This window comes from Aphelocoma coerulescens, chromosome 2 (genome assembly GCF_041296385.1).
Source record: "Aphelocoma coerulescens isolate FSJ_1873_10779 chromosome 2, UR_Acoe_1.0, whole genome shotgun sequence".
NCBI classification, from domain to species: domain Eukaryota; kingdom Metazoa; phylum Chordata; class Aves; order Passeriformes; family Corvidae; genus Aphelocoma; species Aphelocoma coerulescens.
Genome location: NC_091015.1, coordinates 145793877 through 145813612, shown reverse-complemented (window position 1 = coordinate 145813612; position 19736 = coordinate 145793877). Strand labels below are relative to the sequence as shown.

At 37.4% G+C, this 19736-nt stretch overlaps 1 protein-coding gene across 4 annotated transcripts in view; it reads left to right on the top strand.

The window, feature by feature from the left end:
- The window catches only part of STK3 (serine/threonine kinase 3), a 134507-nt gene that overhangs the window by 26069 nt on the left and 88702 nt on the right, over positions 1-19736 (top strand). For all 4 annotated transcript variants that reach the window (XM_069005212.1, XM_069005213.1, XM_069005214.1 and 1 more), the window contains 2 exons: positions 7010-7174; positions 7599-7766. In XM_069005212.1, coding sequence (XP_068861313.1) covers positions 7010-7174; positions 7599-7766 — 333 coding nt within the window. The remainder of the gene's footprint in view (positions 1-7009; positions 7175-7598; positions 7767-19736) is intronic.

The following is a 19736-nucleotide window of genomic DNA, read 5'->3' as shown; positions in this document are numbered from 1 at the left end:
CTGATACTTCCTGAAAGCATCAGACTTAATGTGCATGTATTAGTGTAAAAAGAGCAGCTGGGAATGGACTTAGGCAGTTAAAACAATTCAGCTGACCCAGACCCCTTTAGAGGGGCCTCAGGAAGGAGAATGACTGCACAGAGAACCTGTAGATGAGTTGTCCCAACAGCTGCATGGGTTAGGTAGTGTGTGATGAACTTGATAAATGTACCTCTCAGTCCCCCTTGTGTGTGGCATTCATAGTCAGTTAGATATAAATATGTGAATTAGCTGGTCTCCTAATAGATGTGGAACACTGGAATTTGCTGCTTTGCTCCAGATTTTGATTTTAAAGATTGGCTTTGTGTCTAATGTATTTTATGTAGGCTGTAGGGTTGTTCACTTTTATCATTCACATTCTTTTTGATATATAATCTGCATGTGGTTTTGATGGTGAAGGATTAGAAACTGCTCTATGGCTGAATCATATTTAGAGGGTAGCACCAACCCATCAAAGGGACAGCATACAGGATTAGAACTAGCCAAAGATACCAAATTGATTAGTGTTTCACAAGGTTTAAGTGAGAATCTTGACACCAATGGAAATCAGAAACAAAGCAGAAAGATTATGACTGTGAAATTATACTAAGGTGCAAGGTATAGAGCTGTGCTGATGAAAGAAGGATGGCGTGCATTTAAAAGCTCAGAATAAAGTAGACCAACTCTTTTACAGGAAAGATACTGCCCATACAGATTGATCAGCAATAGTATAGTATAAGAACCATACATCTAGATCAGGATGGCAACACTGACTGGAACATAATTTTACATTAATACAAATCAGTTTTGTTTCTTTTAATGGTTCTGTGTTGTGATTTTCAATGGCATTGCTTGTATGTCAATATCCAGCTACTTCTAGAACCAGAGAGTACTGGCCATTGAGTAGATGGCAAGTTGTGTGCTGTGACAAAGCATGTAGTGGTCTGGTTCTGTACTTAGCTGTTTGCATGTTGAAAGTCACTTCACACTATACTACCTATATAGTGACTTTTCACCATGCTTATGAAGACAGATTATGATTTAGAGTAAAGAAGGGAGGATACATAATTAGGAAGCATTTTGATGTGGATTTTAAGAGTTTATTTGTGGTTTTGTGAAGAAATGAATAGTTGTAGGAGCTTTGGATCTGTTTTTATGCACTTTGGTCCCTTGTTGCTTCCAACAGTTGGTAGGCTAAAAAGTGTGTCTGCCTGCATTTTTGTTCCCCAAATTCCATCAGGTTTGCATTAGTTTACATGTCAGCTAGCCTCTATGATGTAAAGAAGAACTATATGTTATTTTTTGTCATGTTTAAAAAAAAATTCAGTATTTCCCAACAAAATAGTTTTTTTCGTAACTGGTAAATATGAAGACATAAGGTGTTGATGCATTTAGGTAATCTGTATTCAGGAATATATCTGTATGTCCTTTTTATACAAGTTTAGAATGATGGAATACATTGTAAAATCCAGCTGGGGTTAACTGCTATGCTCATCACAGGGAGAAAACCAGAATAGAACAGAAAACAATATTTCAGTTAGAAGCATCCTACAGTGGCTATCTGGTCCTACTGCCTGATCAGTTCAGGGCTAACCAAAAGCATGTTAAGGGCTTTGTCCAAATGCCTTTTACACAGTGACAGGCTTGGGGTGTCCACCACCTGTAGGAAGCCTGTTCCAGTGTTTGACCACCCTCAATAAAGAAATGCTTCCTAATGTCCAGTTTACACCTCCCCTGGTGCAGCTTTGAACCATTCTCACATGTCCTATCCCTGAATATCAGAGGGAGGAGCTCAGCATCTCCCTCTCCTTGTCCACCCCTCAGGAAGCTGTAGAGATCTGTGAGGTCACCCCTCAGCCTCCTTTTCTCCAAATAAAGCAAGCCCAAAGTCCCCAGTCCCTTCAAACAGGACACTGCCTCCAGCCCTTTCACCACTTTTGCTGTCCTCCTCTGGACACATTCACATCCTTTACCCTCATTCTTCAGCTGAGGGGCCCAGAGCAGCACCCAGAGCTCAAGGTGAGGCCGCACCAAGGCTGTACAGAGGGACAGTCACCTCTGTGACTGGCTGGTGATGCTGAGTTTGATGCAGCCCAGGAAGGGGTTTGTCCTCTGGGCTGTCAGGGCACACTGCTGACTCCTACTGAGCCTGCTGCCGACCAGCACACCCAGATCCCTTCCTGCAGGGCTGCTCATGAGCCACTTCTCTCCCGGTTTATGCTTGTCCCTGTATCTCTCCATTCCAGGCATAGAATCTGTCATTCAGGCTTGTTCAGTTTCATCCTGTTAATCATTGCCCAGTGCTCCATTCTCTCCAAATCCCTCTGCAAGGCTTTTTGTTCAAACAGCATCTCCCACTTTGGTATCCTCGGAGAACTTTGCTAATGGTGCATTCAATTCCTGCATCCAGATCATTGATAAAAATAGTAAACAGAACTGGCCCTAGAATTGTGGGTATATCACTGGTGACAGGTCACCAGCCACATGTAGCCCCATCCACTACAACCCTTTGAGCCCTTCCCTTCAGCCTCCAGATCACTGTGTATATGGTCATCTGGCAGAAGAATGCTGTAACAGTATCATAAGCCTTACTTAAGTAAAATCTAGTATCCACCACTTACTTTTCATTCACTGCATTATCATAGAAGGGTATCAAATTAAACAGGACTTTCCCTCTATGAACCCATGTTGACAGTGCGTGGTGATTTCATTGTTCTTTCAAAGCCTTTCAGTAGTACCTAGTGTGATGCTCTCCATTAGTTTTGCAGAAACTGAGATTAGACTAACAGATATCTTGATTCCTGGGTCTTCCTTCATGCCCTTTTTGTAAATTGGAATAACCCTGCCTGGCTTTCAGTCAGCACGGACCTCAGCCACTAATTTTTCAAGAACTAAAGCTAGTGATTTTAACTCCTCAGGAACACATACCTGCTTTTTGTTCAGACAGTTCAGACATACTTGCAGTTTAAGACATGACTTAGTTATTCCTTAGTAAGTTGTATTTATATATATATATATATTTTATATATATATATACACACATATATATATCTATATCTATATAATATTAAGATGTATTTTGGATTTTTTTTATTTTGGGGTGGTATTCAAACTTTAAAATCAGCTAAAACAAACCACCCCATGATTTATTCAAATTGGTGTAAAATGCACCTAATTTTGTTGTATGGAGTTGTAAATTATACTAATACAGAATCATTGAATGGTTGATGTTGGAAAGGACCTCTGGAGGTCATCTGGCCCAACCAGCCTGCTAAAGAAGGGACATCTAGGGTTGGCTGCACAGAGCCACATCTGCATGGTCTCCAAGGAGGGAGACTCCACAATCTCCCTGGGTAACCTGTTCCAGTGCTTAGTCATGCTCACAGTAAAAAGTTTCCTGCTGTTCAGAGGGAACCTCCTGTGTTTCAGAGTGTGCCCATTGCCTGTGCTTCTGTCACTGGGCACCGCTGAAAAGAGCCTGACTTCATCTTCTTTGCACCTTCCCTTCAGTTATTTGCATACGTTAAAAAAATTCCCCATGAGCTTTATCTTCTCCAGGCTGAACAGTCCCAGCTCTCTCGGCCTGTCCTCATGGGAGAGATGTTCCAGTCCCTTGATCATCTTTGTGGTCCTTTGTTGAACTCTCTCTGGTGTGTCCATGTCTCTTGTACTGAGGAGCCCAGAGGTGGACCCAGCACTCCAGGTGTGGCCTCTGCAATGTGGAGCAGAAGGGAAGGATCATTCACCTCCTTGCACCTCCTGGCAACTTTGTCTAATGCAGCCAGGATACCATTTGCTTTTTGGCAGGCAGTGTACCAAATACTTAAATACCATGAACGTGTCCAAAAACATCTGCACAAGATGGTTCTGGTCTACAGGAACAACATAAGTGGAACTTTTTTTACAATGCTTAGTGCATCCAGTAAGGGAAGAAATGGTGTATGTATGGTTCAGCTGCTATACTGCATAGTTCCATAATGTTTCTGGGTTTAGAAGTATTTATGTGGAGAACATCGTATTTATGTGCTTTCGCTTTTATGCATAGATGCTATGTGTTCTGCAAAAAGTTTAAATTGCACAAAAATAATGAAATTAATGATTTTGAAATACTTTCTAAAATACCTTTTTTTGTAGTCATTGCATAGTAAAGTTCAATATGGCAGTGCATTATTTTCTGAAAAGGTAATTTTGTCTAGGGAAGGTGAGTGCACTTTCTTGGCTTCTTGAGTAAGGCTGGAAATTCATTGCATGCTTCTAAATATTATTAGGTATTAAAGCCCAACATTTTGTCTGAGTATTATTGTGCACATACTTGGCCATGTTTAGCAATAGTATAAGCAGGAGTAATTTTAGTTGACTGCATCATGTTATACAGATGATGATTATATGGAGCACAAGTGGATGAATCTAGGATGTCTGGAGTTGGGATTGATGTGTCTTGGAACAGCGTATATCTGTTCTCCCTTCTTTTGTTCTGTGCTTCCCTTTAACTGCATGACTCATGCCCTCTGCCTACTTAGAGGTGATACTCACTTCTCTGGGTTTTCTGACCACTCTGTGTATTTGGATGTGTAAATGCTTGGTTCTTCTGTAACATTTAGCTGTGCTAGAGCTTTGCTTTGTTGAGGGTCCCCAGATAGGGCATCAGGCTGCAATACTCCAGAACTCTCTTCTGGTTTGCTGGATTCTTGCTCCATAGTTTCTGTGCTAGCTTTTGGTTCCAAGTATTCTCTTAAGCTCTCCTTTTGAGAGCCAGATTTTGCCATGCAGCTACAAAACCACTTCTCCATCTAGAGCTGATGATCCAAAGGTCTCCGTGTGGGTAAGTTTTCAAGAACTAAGGTAGGGATTTACCTCCTTAGGAAACACAACATAGTGAAGAGAGACCTCTGCTGTGTCCTCTAAGCACCATTTTTCATAATACTTGTTTCTAGATGAAAGTGGGCAGTAAGTCGTATGCTCGTCTTGCTACACATTTGTCAGTGCTCGGGATCATTTTCTGTTGCATGTTCAGGATTAACTGCATGGAAGTCTTAGGAGATTCAGGACATTGTATTGTTTTGGATATTGAGTGGATTTGGCAAAGCTTGGGCAGAAAGTGTTAAACTCAGCAGGTCTTAAACCATTCATGATACAGTGTTTGTTAATAGCCAGAGTTTAAATTGCCTGTGTGAGTCTGCAGATAATCAGTTTTAGTGATTCACCATAGAATTTTTAGCTCACATTAATGAGGATTGTCTCTTTCTCCAAATATCATTTCGACCATACTTCAGTTTATCTTACAGTTGATTTAATGTCCCATCTTGCTTGACTCCAGATCAGGTAGACTCCATGGCACAATGCCAGGAAAGTTGTCTTATTTGAACAGGGTTTGCAGTTCTTCTGGCATACAGTCCTTTGAAGCAGCATAGCAGTCAGCATAAAGTAGCACAAATAAAGGCTTTGAGCAGTGTGCTGCTGAATAAAAACACTGAAAGATCTCAGAGATAAATGGTAGGCATGGAATGCATAATGCACAGCAGAGGCGGTAACTGCTTGGCTGGGAGCTAATACCACCATCAGTTTCATCCTCTGCTTGCATAGGAAAAGGTTTATAAAATCTCTGGAACTCTTTGGGTTTATCAACACATGCAGAAAGCAATGCCAATCTGAGCAGCAGCTACTTAGCTTTGTCCTTCTTCACTATGCCATGAGTTGAATCCAGGAGCTGTTTTGTTGGAAAAATAATTTGGCAAAAAGGTTTGTTTTTAACTAGGGTTTGTCTGTTACAGTTGTTCAGTGGAAGGGCTGACACAGAGTGTGAATTACTGCTGTAGGTTGCAGGGAAGGGAGGACTGGAGCTTGGCACTGCTGTTTAAATAAATGTATGTGTAACTGTGCTCTTGGGCTCCACACCAGGTTTTATGAGATTGGATAGAAGCTGCAATGGGGAAGTGGTTCTGTTTGTTAAATAAATAAAACTTGCTGTGAGTAACTCAAGTGCAGATAATCTTGCTGACTAATAATTTTTTTTCCTTGTTGTTGATTTGCTCTTTTGGCTTAGAGTGATCGTGAGTGGGTTTTTTGTTTCTTATGGGCTTTTGGTGGTGGTTGTTTTTTGGAGGGAGGTGTGGATGTCTACCAATTTCAGAACTGAAACTGGAAGGAATTGCCATTGCTTAATTTAATTTCTGTGTAGGATTGGAAAAGTAGAGAAAGGGGGAAAATGCAACCCAGCATTGCAGCCAAATTAGAGTATTCATCTTCAGTTTTGCCATTTCTTGCATTTCTAAGAATGTGTCAAGTTCATTTGTTTAGTTCTTATATTAAAGCATCAGTGTACTGTAATTAACTGGCATTTCAGTTGTATGGATAATTTCTTTGTATTTCCTTGAGAAATTGCATCACATGGAATGAATTATATGTGTGTGCTTTTGCTTTTATTTGAGAACAAGTGCTGATGAAAATCTGAGGAGTTCTCAAGGGGATCTGGCATGTGAAAAAGAGACTCTTGCTGTTTCTCTGATAACACTTGTTCAGGAGCTTGAGTGTTCCTATTGTGTTGATAGAAAGCAATGAGGATAAACAGCTGCTAACTGATTACTTACTTAAGAGTCTGTGTTGTTTATGAAGCAAATAAAAGAAAATATGTCTCAGTTTTTTTACGGTGTTGTGTTTTCTTTGGTAATGAAATGTCTGTCATCTTGTTGCCAGTTGACTTGCAACTTACTGTATAATTTGTGATGGCATGTGACTCTGCAGTATATTAGAGTTAAGAGAAGCATTTTGGCCTACCAAGTCTATACCATGTTTTTTTTCATTATAGTTGGCATTTAATAATTGATTTTTTATTCATTTTTTTAACTTCAGTTTTAAAGTTTTTCTGGTCTGCTAAAAAAACGTCAAACATTGTGCTCTTTATAATAATCACTATGAAATGATCATGTTTTAAATAGGTCAAATATATGGACTGTACGTGTATACCTGAAAATGGTTTTATGTTTTTTTGCAGCTAACAGAAGATGAAATTGCAACTATTTTGAAATCTACTCTTAAAGGACTTGAATACTTGCACTTTATGAGAAAAATACATAGAGATATAAAAGCTGGAAACATCCTTCTCAACACTGAGGGACATGCAAAATTAGCTGATTTTGGTGTGGCTGGCCAGTTAACAGTAAGTAACTGTGGAAAGATCATTTAAAAATGCTTTACTGCTCCTAGCCTTGTTCTTTCACGTTTGTCTTCTGCCTTGAATTTTATGTCTGAGAGGTGTCACTGTCACTAGTGGTACTGGCAGAACTAACGTTCTTTATCACAATGAGTATTTAATGTAGTGCAGGGCTATTTAGTTTTTAGTTGTTTGTTTTTATAACCCAGTGTATCAAGTGCCTGATAATCCCACTTTAAATTTTAGTTTGAGGCTTATGATTATTGTCACCAGTTTGGCCTGTGTAGGCTCATGGACTGAATCTGTTTGGTCTTAATTGGAGGTCACTACCATTTCATCTTTGGGTGGATAATTTAAAATATAGAATTGGTATAAAAATAATCTGAAAATAAGCATCTCTGGTTTAATTGCATAAATAATATAATTACAGGATACAATGGCAAAACGTAATACTGTTATAGGGACTCCGTTTTGGATGGCTCCTGAAGTCATACAAGAGATTGGCTATAACTGTGTGGCAGACATCTGGTCCCTTGGTATCACTTCAATAGAAATGGCTGAAGGAAAGCCTCCATATGCTGATATTCACCCAATGAGGGTAAGTGAATGGTGGTGTTTTTTGTTTGTTATATTAAAACCGAAAATATCCTCAAGCCTACAGGACATTCAAAACCCCTTAATACTGGAATCATAAAGCTGTATGGTTTTGAATAGAGATTTTAATACTAACAATTTTTACTTTCCGTATTGCTTTCTATTGACTCCAGTTTGCCTGTGTTTTAACACGTTTCTGCAAGGTTTCAGAATGCCTTTATCTCCACTTGAGAGGGAGCTACAGCAATAAGCTCTTAATTGGTTTTGGGGTAATATATTGAATCTGTTCCGTACTGTACCTGCACTTGGAGACTTCCATCACCAAGAGTCTGTCCTCTTTTGAAAGGCAGTTTTGAAATAAAGGTGACCTAAAGGAGAATTCAGAACTGTCCTATGGGAGCAGTGCTAATATTAGTAACACCTGACAGCTTTTATTTATTAGTGGCTCCTAAGGTCTTTTACTGAATTAGTTTACTTTTTGCAAAATAAAATGTAAATAGAATTAGTTGCTTTATGAGGAGTAGCAGTTACAAAGGAGTTACCTGGAGAAGTTCATGGGGAACAGTGTTTACCTAGGGCTAACTTGACACTGTTAGTCGTGCTATTATTTTGTAATGAGCTATAAAATAGCTATGCTGATTGCACTGAGCATCAATAAACACTCCAGTCTTAAATTGTTTAAAACCCATTTTGAATTAATAAGGCACTTTATATTACTTAAAGCATTTTTTTTTCAAAAAAAGCTTTGCAATTTGCTGCAAAAATGTCATTCATACTATATTATTTTACTCAGTTTTCTTTTGCTGGTGCCTCCTATATCAGGATCTTACTATAAAGAAGCCACCAATATAGAAAGAGAAGGTACTGTTCATATACGATTCCTGTAAGGTGATGCACATCTGAGTTCAAGCAAGCAAGTGATTTGTGTTGAGACATTACATAATTTTGGAAGCAAAGTTTAATAATTTTCTTGCACCGTGGTTTTTTTCCATGTAATTAACTGTTTTAAAATTACAATTCAAACTAAAAATACTCAGGCAAAAGCTGAGAACAAAATAAGTATCTCTGAAGCTGGATTTTGATGGGAATTTAAGATGAAATAACCTCTAAAAATATTTTGAAGAATGATTGATGACAAATTGAATACATTTGATTGTGCTGGGATTTTTGGTTATATTTCTAACAGAAATGCTTTAATTACATCAGAGTAACATCATTGTATGTAGTTGCTCCAGCTGTTGAAAGGTGAGGACTACATTATCAGAGAGAATTTTTATGTGCATGACAACAGCTGCTTATAAATCAAAGGTCACTGAGTTTGAATGCTTGTGGACCTGTTTAACTCTTGCAATCAAGTGAATGCTATCAAAGGCCAAAGTAATTTAACACAATTCTGAATTACATACATGTGTTCTTGTTAATAAATTACGTTATGGTTTTTAAGGGCTTGTATGTAGTTAGTACTCTTTTGTATATTTGATACCTCCAGTTTTTCTTAATTTTTATTAGTGAGTTGTTACAGTGGTTAACAAGAAATACACAGATTTAAGTTGCAATAGTTTTTCTGGTGTTATATGATACAGCTTCACAGGACTTTTGGCCATATGTAGATGCTTTGTTTTAGTTATGACACAGAATTGATACAGGCAAGCATGAAAGCTTGGGCAAATTTTCATTGCTTTTTCTAGATGTTGCTGGAGTTCTGTGGTATTTATGTAAGGCACAGTTTTGTTGCCTGGGAATGCACAGCGAAATTACCATGTGCACTATTTTGCTGTAGGCTGGTTGGCACTGCCACAAAGGTAATGCACTGCCAGTAGGCCATTTCCTTGTCAACTGCATTTACAGCTTAATAGAAATATTACATGACTTCTTTAAACAAGTGTTTTGGCAGAGAGGAAATAGCAGATTCCATGCAAACAAGCATAGCTTCCTCTGCTTAACCACACTCTGACTACTCCAAAGAATTGTACTAGTTTCAGCTGGGAAAGAAGAAGTGGGGGGTGCAAAATGGTATTTCAGGTGGGAGGGGGAAGAAAAAGCAGGTTTTTTCTGGCTAAGTATTTCTGTCATAGTGTATTTGACTGCGTAAGTGTCATCCATGCTATTTCACTTGTTTCTGCTGCAAATCTGAGTTCAACAGGAGCTGTAGTTGTCACACTTGGTTTGAGGCTCAAAGGTCAAGAGCACTTGCTAGCTCAGTAGTTTTAATGCTTTATTCACCTAAGATTTATGGAATGCCTCACATATTCAATGTCAGAGTCCTTTTCTGCTTTTGCTAGTGATGAAAAGTGAAACTTCTGTATTTTCTGTGTTTTTTTTCAAAGAAGGAGTGTTTTTAGGTAGTTTTAAAGGAGGGAAAAACGCAGATATCCTTAAGTTGCCCTAAAACATGATGATACAGCCACTAGAAATAGCAAGGAATTTGCTGATAAAAAAATCACTCAAACCTAGATAATTTAACCCATCTAGCAGGGCTAAAAGCATGTTGATTGCAGTAGATTGTTCAGCAGCCAGGGTTAATGTGGCTAACAGTGTTTGCATCTGCCTTTGATTGCTCTGGTGTGATGAGCAGGTAGCAATTTATAGTGGAGCTAATTAAAGGGGACTTCATTATGGTTCTAGAGTAAGACTTAACCTCTTCCTCTGAAGCTGCAGTGATGTTTTAACAGCTGATTTCCCATGTCCCCATTGAGTGCAGCATATATGCAGTCCTGTAGTGATAAAATATTTGTCCTACCACAGACAAAACTTAATTCAAACCACTAACTGTTTTGTTCAGTCATTCCTCTGTATGTGATATCTATCCTTATTATTTCTAAATTCCCTTTTTTTAATCTGTAACAAGACCACAGAGAAGGGACTGTTTTACTGTAGTAGTTGTGATTTTGCTTTTTTGCTAAAAACTGATAACATGCTTGTGAAATATCCTCTGTCTTTGCTAATCAAGTCATGATCTCAAATTGTCATGTAAGAATTGGGTTTGGTGGAACATCCTTTAAGCCGCATAGTTTTTGTATGATCCTTCTGCTGCTGGTATTTGGCTTTAATAACAAGTAGATTAATAACACTTTGCCATAAAGCTAATCCTAAAACTTAAGCATGGCTCTTTTTGAGGTCCTTCTAGGCCACCCTTACTGAAATTTTTCCTTGTGTTCATGCAATGATGTGATCAGTTATTCCTGCAAGGCTGAGATTTTTATGATCAATTTAAGTGTGGGCTGCTGGTACTAGAGACAGGCTGTCCATAGCCAGGAGTTCCTGACCTTTCTGTTAAGCAAGCACTTACATTTTTGTGGCCTCACATGGGTAAAGGAACTGATGTTGTGAAAAGTTAACATGATGGAAACCTCTTAGAACTGGGCCAGAGAAGTTGTAGGAGCATGTAGTGGACAGAGGAAATGGGCTGAGGGGAGTTACTGCTTTTGAGCCTTTTAGACCACCTGTAGAACTGAAATGTGTGTGTTATAAAACTTGCTCTTCTTTGCAAGGCCAGCACTTACTGACAGGTTGGTGTGCTTCAAATAAATGCTGGTAGCTCTCTTGCAAAAGGGAAGGAAAAGAAAAAGCCAAAAAAAGCCCAAACTCTTTTCTTTCATGCTTATCAGGCAGCTGCAATAATTCACATTGTGGTGGCATAGAAGAAGCTGGTGCTAGATGTGTTTTTCAACACTTCACAGTATTGGTCTTTGTTTCTTTATGGTGAAGTTTGTTGGAAATGGACATTTGGACATCACATGTTCTGCAGTGAATTGGAGGAAGCCAATTTGAACTGCTTCCATTTGCCTTAAGTCCAATCATGATATTTATTTTTCCATGGCACTTACCCAGATTATCCATGCCTCCTGCTTTGCCTGTGTCATTTCCACCCTGGACTAATCTGTTTGTAATAACCTTTTATTCCTGATGTATCTTATAGCAAACTACAATTTCCTAGTTTTTTATTCTTGACATACTGCATTAAAACTGGAGATTGAAGTGAGAATTATTGCTCTGTAGGGCTGTAAGAAAAAAGGTGTCATATGGAGCATGGCAGTCAGATTCGGACCAGTTTTTCAGCCATTGAGAAGACAGTTTTCTGTATGCCTTTTGTGCTAGAAATTGAGGAGAGGAAAAAAGAAAAACCACTCCTGTCTTGTCACTCTTGCATTTCTTCTCTCCAACAGATGGTGTTGTCTCATTGGTTTCTACTATTTTCTCTAAGAGTTCACGTATCTTATCTCAGCATTACTGCTTTTAAATTAGACTAGGTTTGTAAAAGTATATGGTTTTCTTATTTTAGTGCTTTTGCTTATCTTTATAAAAGACTTTGAATTAACTTCTAAAAGTCCTTTACCTTTTAAGAACTTTCTATGGGACACTGTTAATTTGTAACTTGAGGTCTTCTTGCCTGTTGTATCAAGATAGTGAGCTAATATTTAAAGAGTTTAAAATATGGATATTTCATTGTACATTACTGTTCATTATTTTACTACTCCTCACAATCTTGTGGAAGAGTGACAGTGAGCTGCGATAATGTAAGGTGCACACAATATGTGTTTACAGTGAGGGACCCAAGGCACTGATGTGATACGGTTGTGACAGCAGAAGAATTGCAGAAGCATGTGTTTTGTTGCAGGGTTTTCAAAGAGCTGTTGTAAGACCTTTGGCCCTCTCCTGGCTTTAAATGGAGTTTTTGTATTTGCTTTACACAGACCTAAATGCAGGTGATGGGTGCAGATGGGTGGTATTCCTCCCTGTTTCCATGCATTTTCAACACCCATTTCTGCTGGAATGAGCATTTAGGTGGCCGCATGAAAAGCTGGATCAGAAAATGGATCCATCTGAAAACTGACCAAGTAACAAGAAGTAGCTTTCAATGATATTGTTAACAGGGTGCTTGAACCAGGTGGGGACAAAAATGTGTGGCTGGGACTGGTAGAAGAAATGGGTCATCTGTTTTTGGGCATCAACCAAGTTGACTTAAGGTCATTGAAAAACCTAAGTCTCAGCTGGCCATCTGTAAATTTATTATGATTAAAAGTTAGTAATTATTTAAGGAAACTGCAAAGCATCTCTGCAGTTGACTCTTAAAAATGCTTGTCCTAAGGGACAAACTGATGTTTTTGTGGCTGTTCTGCCTGTCCTTTGTGGCTTTTTCTGGTTGGGCATATTGATAAAATTAGACAGGATTCTAGACCTTTCATGGCTCAGTGTTCCCCCACAAAGCCTTTCTCCTTCTCCACCTCATTGTGTTCTTCCATCTTTATATGCTGTTGCTGTGATACAGCAGAACTTCATGGGGGAAACTTCCAGTGGCCTTAAGTTTGCGTGCAGCTGAAGGGAAGTGTTGATTTTGATTCATAATATATTTGCCTCTGGTACTATTTATAGCCAAAGTTTCAAATAGGTGTTATAACTTTATTCAAGAAAAAAAAAAAAAGCACTGTTAACACCAGACTGTATTTGTCTAACAGAAGATAAAGTATATTCTCTTTATAGACTGAGAAAAAAAAAAAATCAATCTCAAAGGATTTGCTTTCCACAGAAACCACCATGAGAAATATGTGCCCATATTCTAATGGGATATGTAACATTTTTTCCTTGGGTGAGTAGTAGTAGTAGTATGTGGTTCAGACCAGTTGCACCTATACTGATACCAGTGCTGATCTGGGTACTGTATCTTTGGTAGTTCTCTTTTTTTTGTTCAACAGCTTTTCAGGATTGATCTCTAAGGAAGTGTGACTTACTTAAGGGGTCTTAACAAAGGAAAGCTTTAATTTTTAATTAAAAATACTGCTAATTCAAATTAGTATGCAACCTGTCCACCTGCTCTGATCAAAATGTGAATGATTGCTGTGTGGGGATATTTTGTATGAATAGAAAACCAAAATAGATGAGACAATACTTTCAGCAGTACATTAAAAAAAAAAAAAAAGGTACTAAATGCTTTTTCATTCAAGATTTATTTTTACTTGTCAAAATAAACATATTTACATATTTATTTTAAATGAATGATCAGTTTTTATAGTGTGTGAACAGACCTCTTTACCTGAACTGCTTATGGTGTGGCACGTAATTGCTGAGGTGCACACCAGGTCCTAACACCCTGTTCATGAGTTGACTCCTTTCAACAAGGTTTCTGGAATAAGATGATAAATGTTGGGCAAATGAAAATGAGTGATTGTGTACGTTTGAACTTGTGTATCTGTGCATGTTTCCATTTTTTGTGAGCAGATACCTGAGGTCCTACCTAAATGAAATATTTGCATAGAGTTTGCTTGAGTCTTAATATCTAGATAATAGAGCTACTGATCCCCAGAATTGCTCTTTCTGTGAGTTAGGATGCCAGCTAATGCTTGCGGTAATTGTAACAACAGTTGGACTTGGTAGCTTATTTTGTCAGCTATTATTCTTTGATGGGTGTATTGAAAGCATGTTTTCTAAGGGTTATTATATGTACCTTAACGTGAGGAAATAAATTTCTAAATTTTCTGGAATACAGTTAAGGCAGCTGTTAACTATTACAGTAAGGGCATTTTTACTAGGTAAAAAAGAGAATCTTTAGATACTTGGTAACTGTGTCAGCTTGACATTACTTTTCACTGTGGTTGAGTTTTCAGCAGTGAATTGAAAACTAAGTAAAGGGCAAATTGTGGTCCTGCAGAAAAATCATTGTCTGTCAAAGTTGCATTTGTGGCTCCTGGGCAAGCTGCTCATAGAGGTGCAGAGATCCTGCTCTGTAGATTTTTGAAATTCTTTTACATTTCAAAGGGTATGTGATTCTTCAGACTTAAAGTTACGATTTATAGTTTTAGTTAAAATATGTTTGGTGTTCACTTAAAAATGTAAGGTGATTTTAAGTGCTTTCTTCCTTAAGCTTGTATTCTTTGTGGAAATGCTAGTCACAGATACAGATATAGTACCCTTTGAACATAACTTCTTTTTTAGTATTTAATGCCTGCAAGATTAATGCAGGCAGTGAATTTCAGAAGGATTTAATTTGCTTATTTGTTTGTGATCAGCCCTCCTATGGACTTGCTGTAGAGGAGAAGGGGAGAAATTCTGATGAGTGACTAAGTCAACTCAGGGAACTGCTCTAGGGGTGTAGTCTAGTTTCTTGTGATACAGAAATATAATTTCTTTCAGTTTGTCAGTGTGCCTAGCATAGTATTTTAATGAAAATTCCTATGGCATGGCTTAGTCAAAATATATAAGTGGACTATAAAGAAATGGTATGTGAGTCGTCCTCAGACACTGAAGACAAGTTTAGAGGTATCTGGTTGCAAAACATAGGAAACACAGCATGTGATATTTTACTTACTAAATTGCAATCAGCAGTTCATTGCTTGACTTTGCCAGATTCAGTGACATGTATTGAGACTTGTAGAGAATAATGTGCCAGCATGGCAGCATCCAGTTTCCAAGACTGGACAGCTTGCTATGCAAAGGGATAATATGCTTAGTATCAGCCAATTTTATGAGAGAGATTTGTAATACCATTGTGAAGGCAAGATAGGAAAAATACCATTTGTTGTCTGGCAAAACTTCAAAGATAAAAATTTCCTCCCTAATAGCCCAAGGAACTTTTTGAAGAGGTTCTGCCACATGGCTTCCCAAACAAAAGACTGACAGATCTCTCTGGTTTATTGAACTCTTTAATGGTACAACATTAGCATTGATTTGCTGTGAAAACGCTAGATTACTTGAGGTGTGTTCAGTGATTAAATTGGAGGATGACAGCATCCTACTCCTGTTCTCATTAAAGCTTTTGAAAAACTCTACAATCTGATGTATGTAATTGTTGTCTTCCTATAGGTATTGCTTTTTAATTTTACTCTTTTTTCTTGCATCTCTTTATCTTGCTTTTCTTTTCAGTGAAGAGGTAGCTTGAAAGTTCATGTAATAAAACTGTTGCAATATAAACAAAGTGCAGTTAAAAGTTACAGAATCTAGCATACATGTTTGACTGTGGCTTCGAGAATGCATCATCACTCCTTCACATCTCTAGAATTTTCTTTATATCACTAGAAGTTTGGAAGGAGAATAAATGTTTATTAGTGTTAAAAGTATACATTCTTTACATTTTTAAATTATGTTGGGTTTGCTGGTGCGTATATGTACAAAATGGGAATGTTAATCTGTCACGTGTAATAAAGTAGCAGAAGCAGAGAATATTTGAAATTTGTCCTGGAACTGGAGTTTAATTTGAATTAAATGGAAAACATTTATTGCATGCTTCTAAATGAGGATTTAATTAAAATTAAATAAGTGCATCTTTTTAGACTTATCCCTGAATAGGAAATTTGAGACGTGCTTCAGTTGATGGTTGGTTTTCTCTGACTTTGATTAATCACTTTCAAAGTAAGCGGAGGATCGGTACAGTAATTTCATAATTACACACAAATGAGTTAACTTGAAACTTTTAACTAAAATAACTGTAAGGGGAGTTTGATCTTTGTTAGTTTCATGTAATGCTGTGCATCTTTTGTGAGTGATTCAGATTCTTAGAAGTGCTAATCTGAAAAAAGGACTGTACCATGATGCTACCTATTTATTTACAAGACACTTCAGTGGGAAATGCTGGACCCGGGAAGATTATTTTTCGAAGATGTTGGAACAATAAACAGAGGTTGAATGAAGCCATGAAATTAATGGAAATATTCTTGATGACTCGAGTGAGCATTGCCTCAAGCCCTGCATCTGTAAGCATTGTTAAAGATTGTTTGATAGAGCTGTTGATGAGGGTAAAGTCCGGAATGTATTCGACAGGCCTAGCATGGCATAGGTTAATAGTACCCCTGTGGCTGATTTCCAGGCAAATGTTAAAAACAAACAAGCAAACAACCCCCCAAAGAAAGCTTATTAAGAAGTTTTAAATTGGTATCAGTTTGCTTATTTGTGATGTTAGTAATACTGTAAACATAGATCAGAGTGCAAAGCAAAATTATTTTGCAACTTGAAGATCTCAAGAAAATTTTATTTGAAGTAGGCAATTTGTAGTAAATCATCAAGATTCATTAAATCTAAAATCAAAATTTTAACATGATGAGACTTTTTTATTAATGAGCTTTACCGCCACTGTTATTTGGAAAAAAAACACCTTTCCATCATTTGTACATGTCATTGTATGCTGAATTTATTCAGTTTCTCTTTAACTTGCACTATGGATGTGGAAAATAATTCAGCACGGTGTTTATGCACAAATTCAGGAGAATTTGTTTTATTAGCGATTCTATAATACCTTGCAGGATATTTTAAAATATACCACAGATTTCAAAACCTTTAAGTAAAGAGCTATACATATTAGCTACAAATAGACTTCCATTTCTTTTTGTTTCTACTATCTTTCACTTCTAGGATTAGCACTAAATAGACAAGGTTAATTTTTATGCAGTCTGGAAGTTAGCTTCATTAAAGGGGATGACTGTATATTGCTTTTAATTGAAATGAATTTTATTTGAAATGAATTTTTGTATACGACTAACGTCTTTTTAAGCAAAAAAACCCCCATTTTAAGACATTCTTTGAAACTTGAATTAATGTTTATTTATTAAAGTGAATTGTATGTTCATTTTCTTCTTAAATATGTTTTCTGTCAGTATAGCTAATTGACCTGGAGGAAGTGCTTTAGAGACTTGACTGCTGTATTGCCAAATTCTTAACATGTTATTACAAGTTTTAAAAGCAGAAGTGTATTTACTTGGATTTTAGTTAAAGGGATATTTGATTTTTTAATATGTGGGAGAAAACCGCAATCAGATTAGGAGGAAAATATTAAGCTTCTGTTGCTACTTACCAGAAGATTTTTCTATGCTTTAAGCCTATATTGGTTGTTTACTTCATAAAAAATCTAAAAAATTGCTTAGATGGGGAGGAGGATAAAATTTGGAATGAGGAAAGCTTATTAAGACTGCATGGACCCTGATTCTGTCATGGTATTATATTGCCTTAAAATGTACACTAGGTAATTTTTAAAGAGGATGATGCATATTTAATGAAGAAATTTATTTATTTAAAAGGAAGGGTTGCCAATCAGTCTAAATTTGCTTCAGTTAAAACTTGATGGTCTAAAGACAACTTATAATACTTTTCTTGTTATAAAGTATTGTCAAATTTGTAGTAGTATCAGTTAAGTTTATGGAAACTTTGTTTTAAGGTGGTTTAAAATAGAACTAAATCTCTTAATTTATATTTGATGGCACCTGTTTTCATTTTGTTTCCCTGGCAACACCAGGGGTATCAAAAATTGCCTGTAGACCACCCTGGTTTTAGAGAAGAATGAAATCAGGCTGGCTCAGCCTTTTATTTTACTGACTAAATACTTAGACAAAGCTTTAACACACAGTCAGTACTTTGCAAACTAACTCAAATGATTTGGTTATACAATTTGAGATTTTTTTTAAAATTAGAATTTCTGTACAAATTCCAGTTTGTATTGTTCTGCTGTTTTAAAAATACATTGAGATATAGGAAGTATTTTTGATATCCTTTGTCTTAAAAAGCTGTGTTTGAAAGCTGTAATAACTACCTGCAGAAAAGTAGAGTAAAAATTCATAGTTTTTAGATAACAGTCTGTTTGCTTTTAAAGCTGTATGGATCCAAGATTTTATTACAGATGTAAGTTGTCATTATTTGCATTCCCATGGGAAACAAATAAAGACAACATGAGTGTTACCTCCAGATTCTACTTTCTTCTGTGCTTCTTTACCATGTCTGAGAATTCGTGTTATGAAAATTACGTATATGGTGTTCCAAATGCCACAAATCTTAATGCATTATCAGATTGTGTTTCAGAAACACAAACATGGACATAATTCTTGCAAATACTGCTCATCATTACCTACCTGCCTGAGAAACTATGCTTTACTGACAGAAGCCTTCTCTGCAATGTACATTCCTGAGCTCCATCCCATACTGTTGATGATTAAAAATAGAAGAAAAGTTGGTGTTGTGGTGGAGCAAATCAGATTTATAGTGATAGTTACAGGAACACAGTCTGAGAAATTTAAGGTCTTATATTTTCCATTCTCCCCCAGAAATTTAAATAATTCTGGAAGATAACGAAATAATCTGTACCCAGAAAAATTCTGTACCCAGGCACCATGGTACCTATGGTGCAGTACTTCCCAGTGTCCTGGTTGCTGTGACTGTAGGCTGGGCATTAGCGATGGCAGCCCAGTACTCTCTCTGCTGCTGCTCCTTTTTTCATGCTATGAAAATGTAAAACAGGTAGCATCAGCCAGCACAGGATTTATTGGCAAACTGACATGCATTTGTTGAAACAGTCATCTGTTTCAAGAGGGATGTTCCTTAAGAAATGTAATAATCATGGACTTTAACCTTGGGACAGAGGGTGCATCTACACTGGGCAGGTACATCCAGACACAAGTGAACTTTGCCCATACTGTCCCCCTTTCAGTTTTCTCCAGAAGTTTCTCTAGAGCAACTGTATGTGTACTGTAAATGTCTTGCTTTTTGTTTGTTTGTTTCTCTGAATAATATGACTAATTTGTGCAAGCTGTATTTTTTGATATTTAGAAGTGGCTACCCTTTGATTCTTGGTGGTGAAAATGAGTGTATCGAAGTTCCTAATTTGTAAACCATGTGTAGTTAAACAGAATAGTTAAATTATTTAGAGAAATTGGCACAAAGTTTCTGATAACTTGATCCTTCTAGCAATCTTGTGAATTGTCATGTATAAATTGTGACTATGGAGCAACTGGTTGCATTGCCACTTGCTTGGTGTGAAAATATATGGAGTGTGAAGTAACTGGAATGTTCTTTCTTAGACTGGAAATACTACAGTAAGCTGATATTGCTAGAGAAAGGTCTTACTGCTGTAGGCCTGGATGAACAGTAGGACAGGCTAAAAGCCAGAGGACGTGTCTTTCTGGATGGGTGTTGAAAAGTTGGTGGGTGCTCCCTCTGACAGCTGTGCTGCCCGAGGGCAGCAGGACATGACGGGGCTCCAGCTCAGGAGCAGTGCACCGCC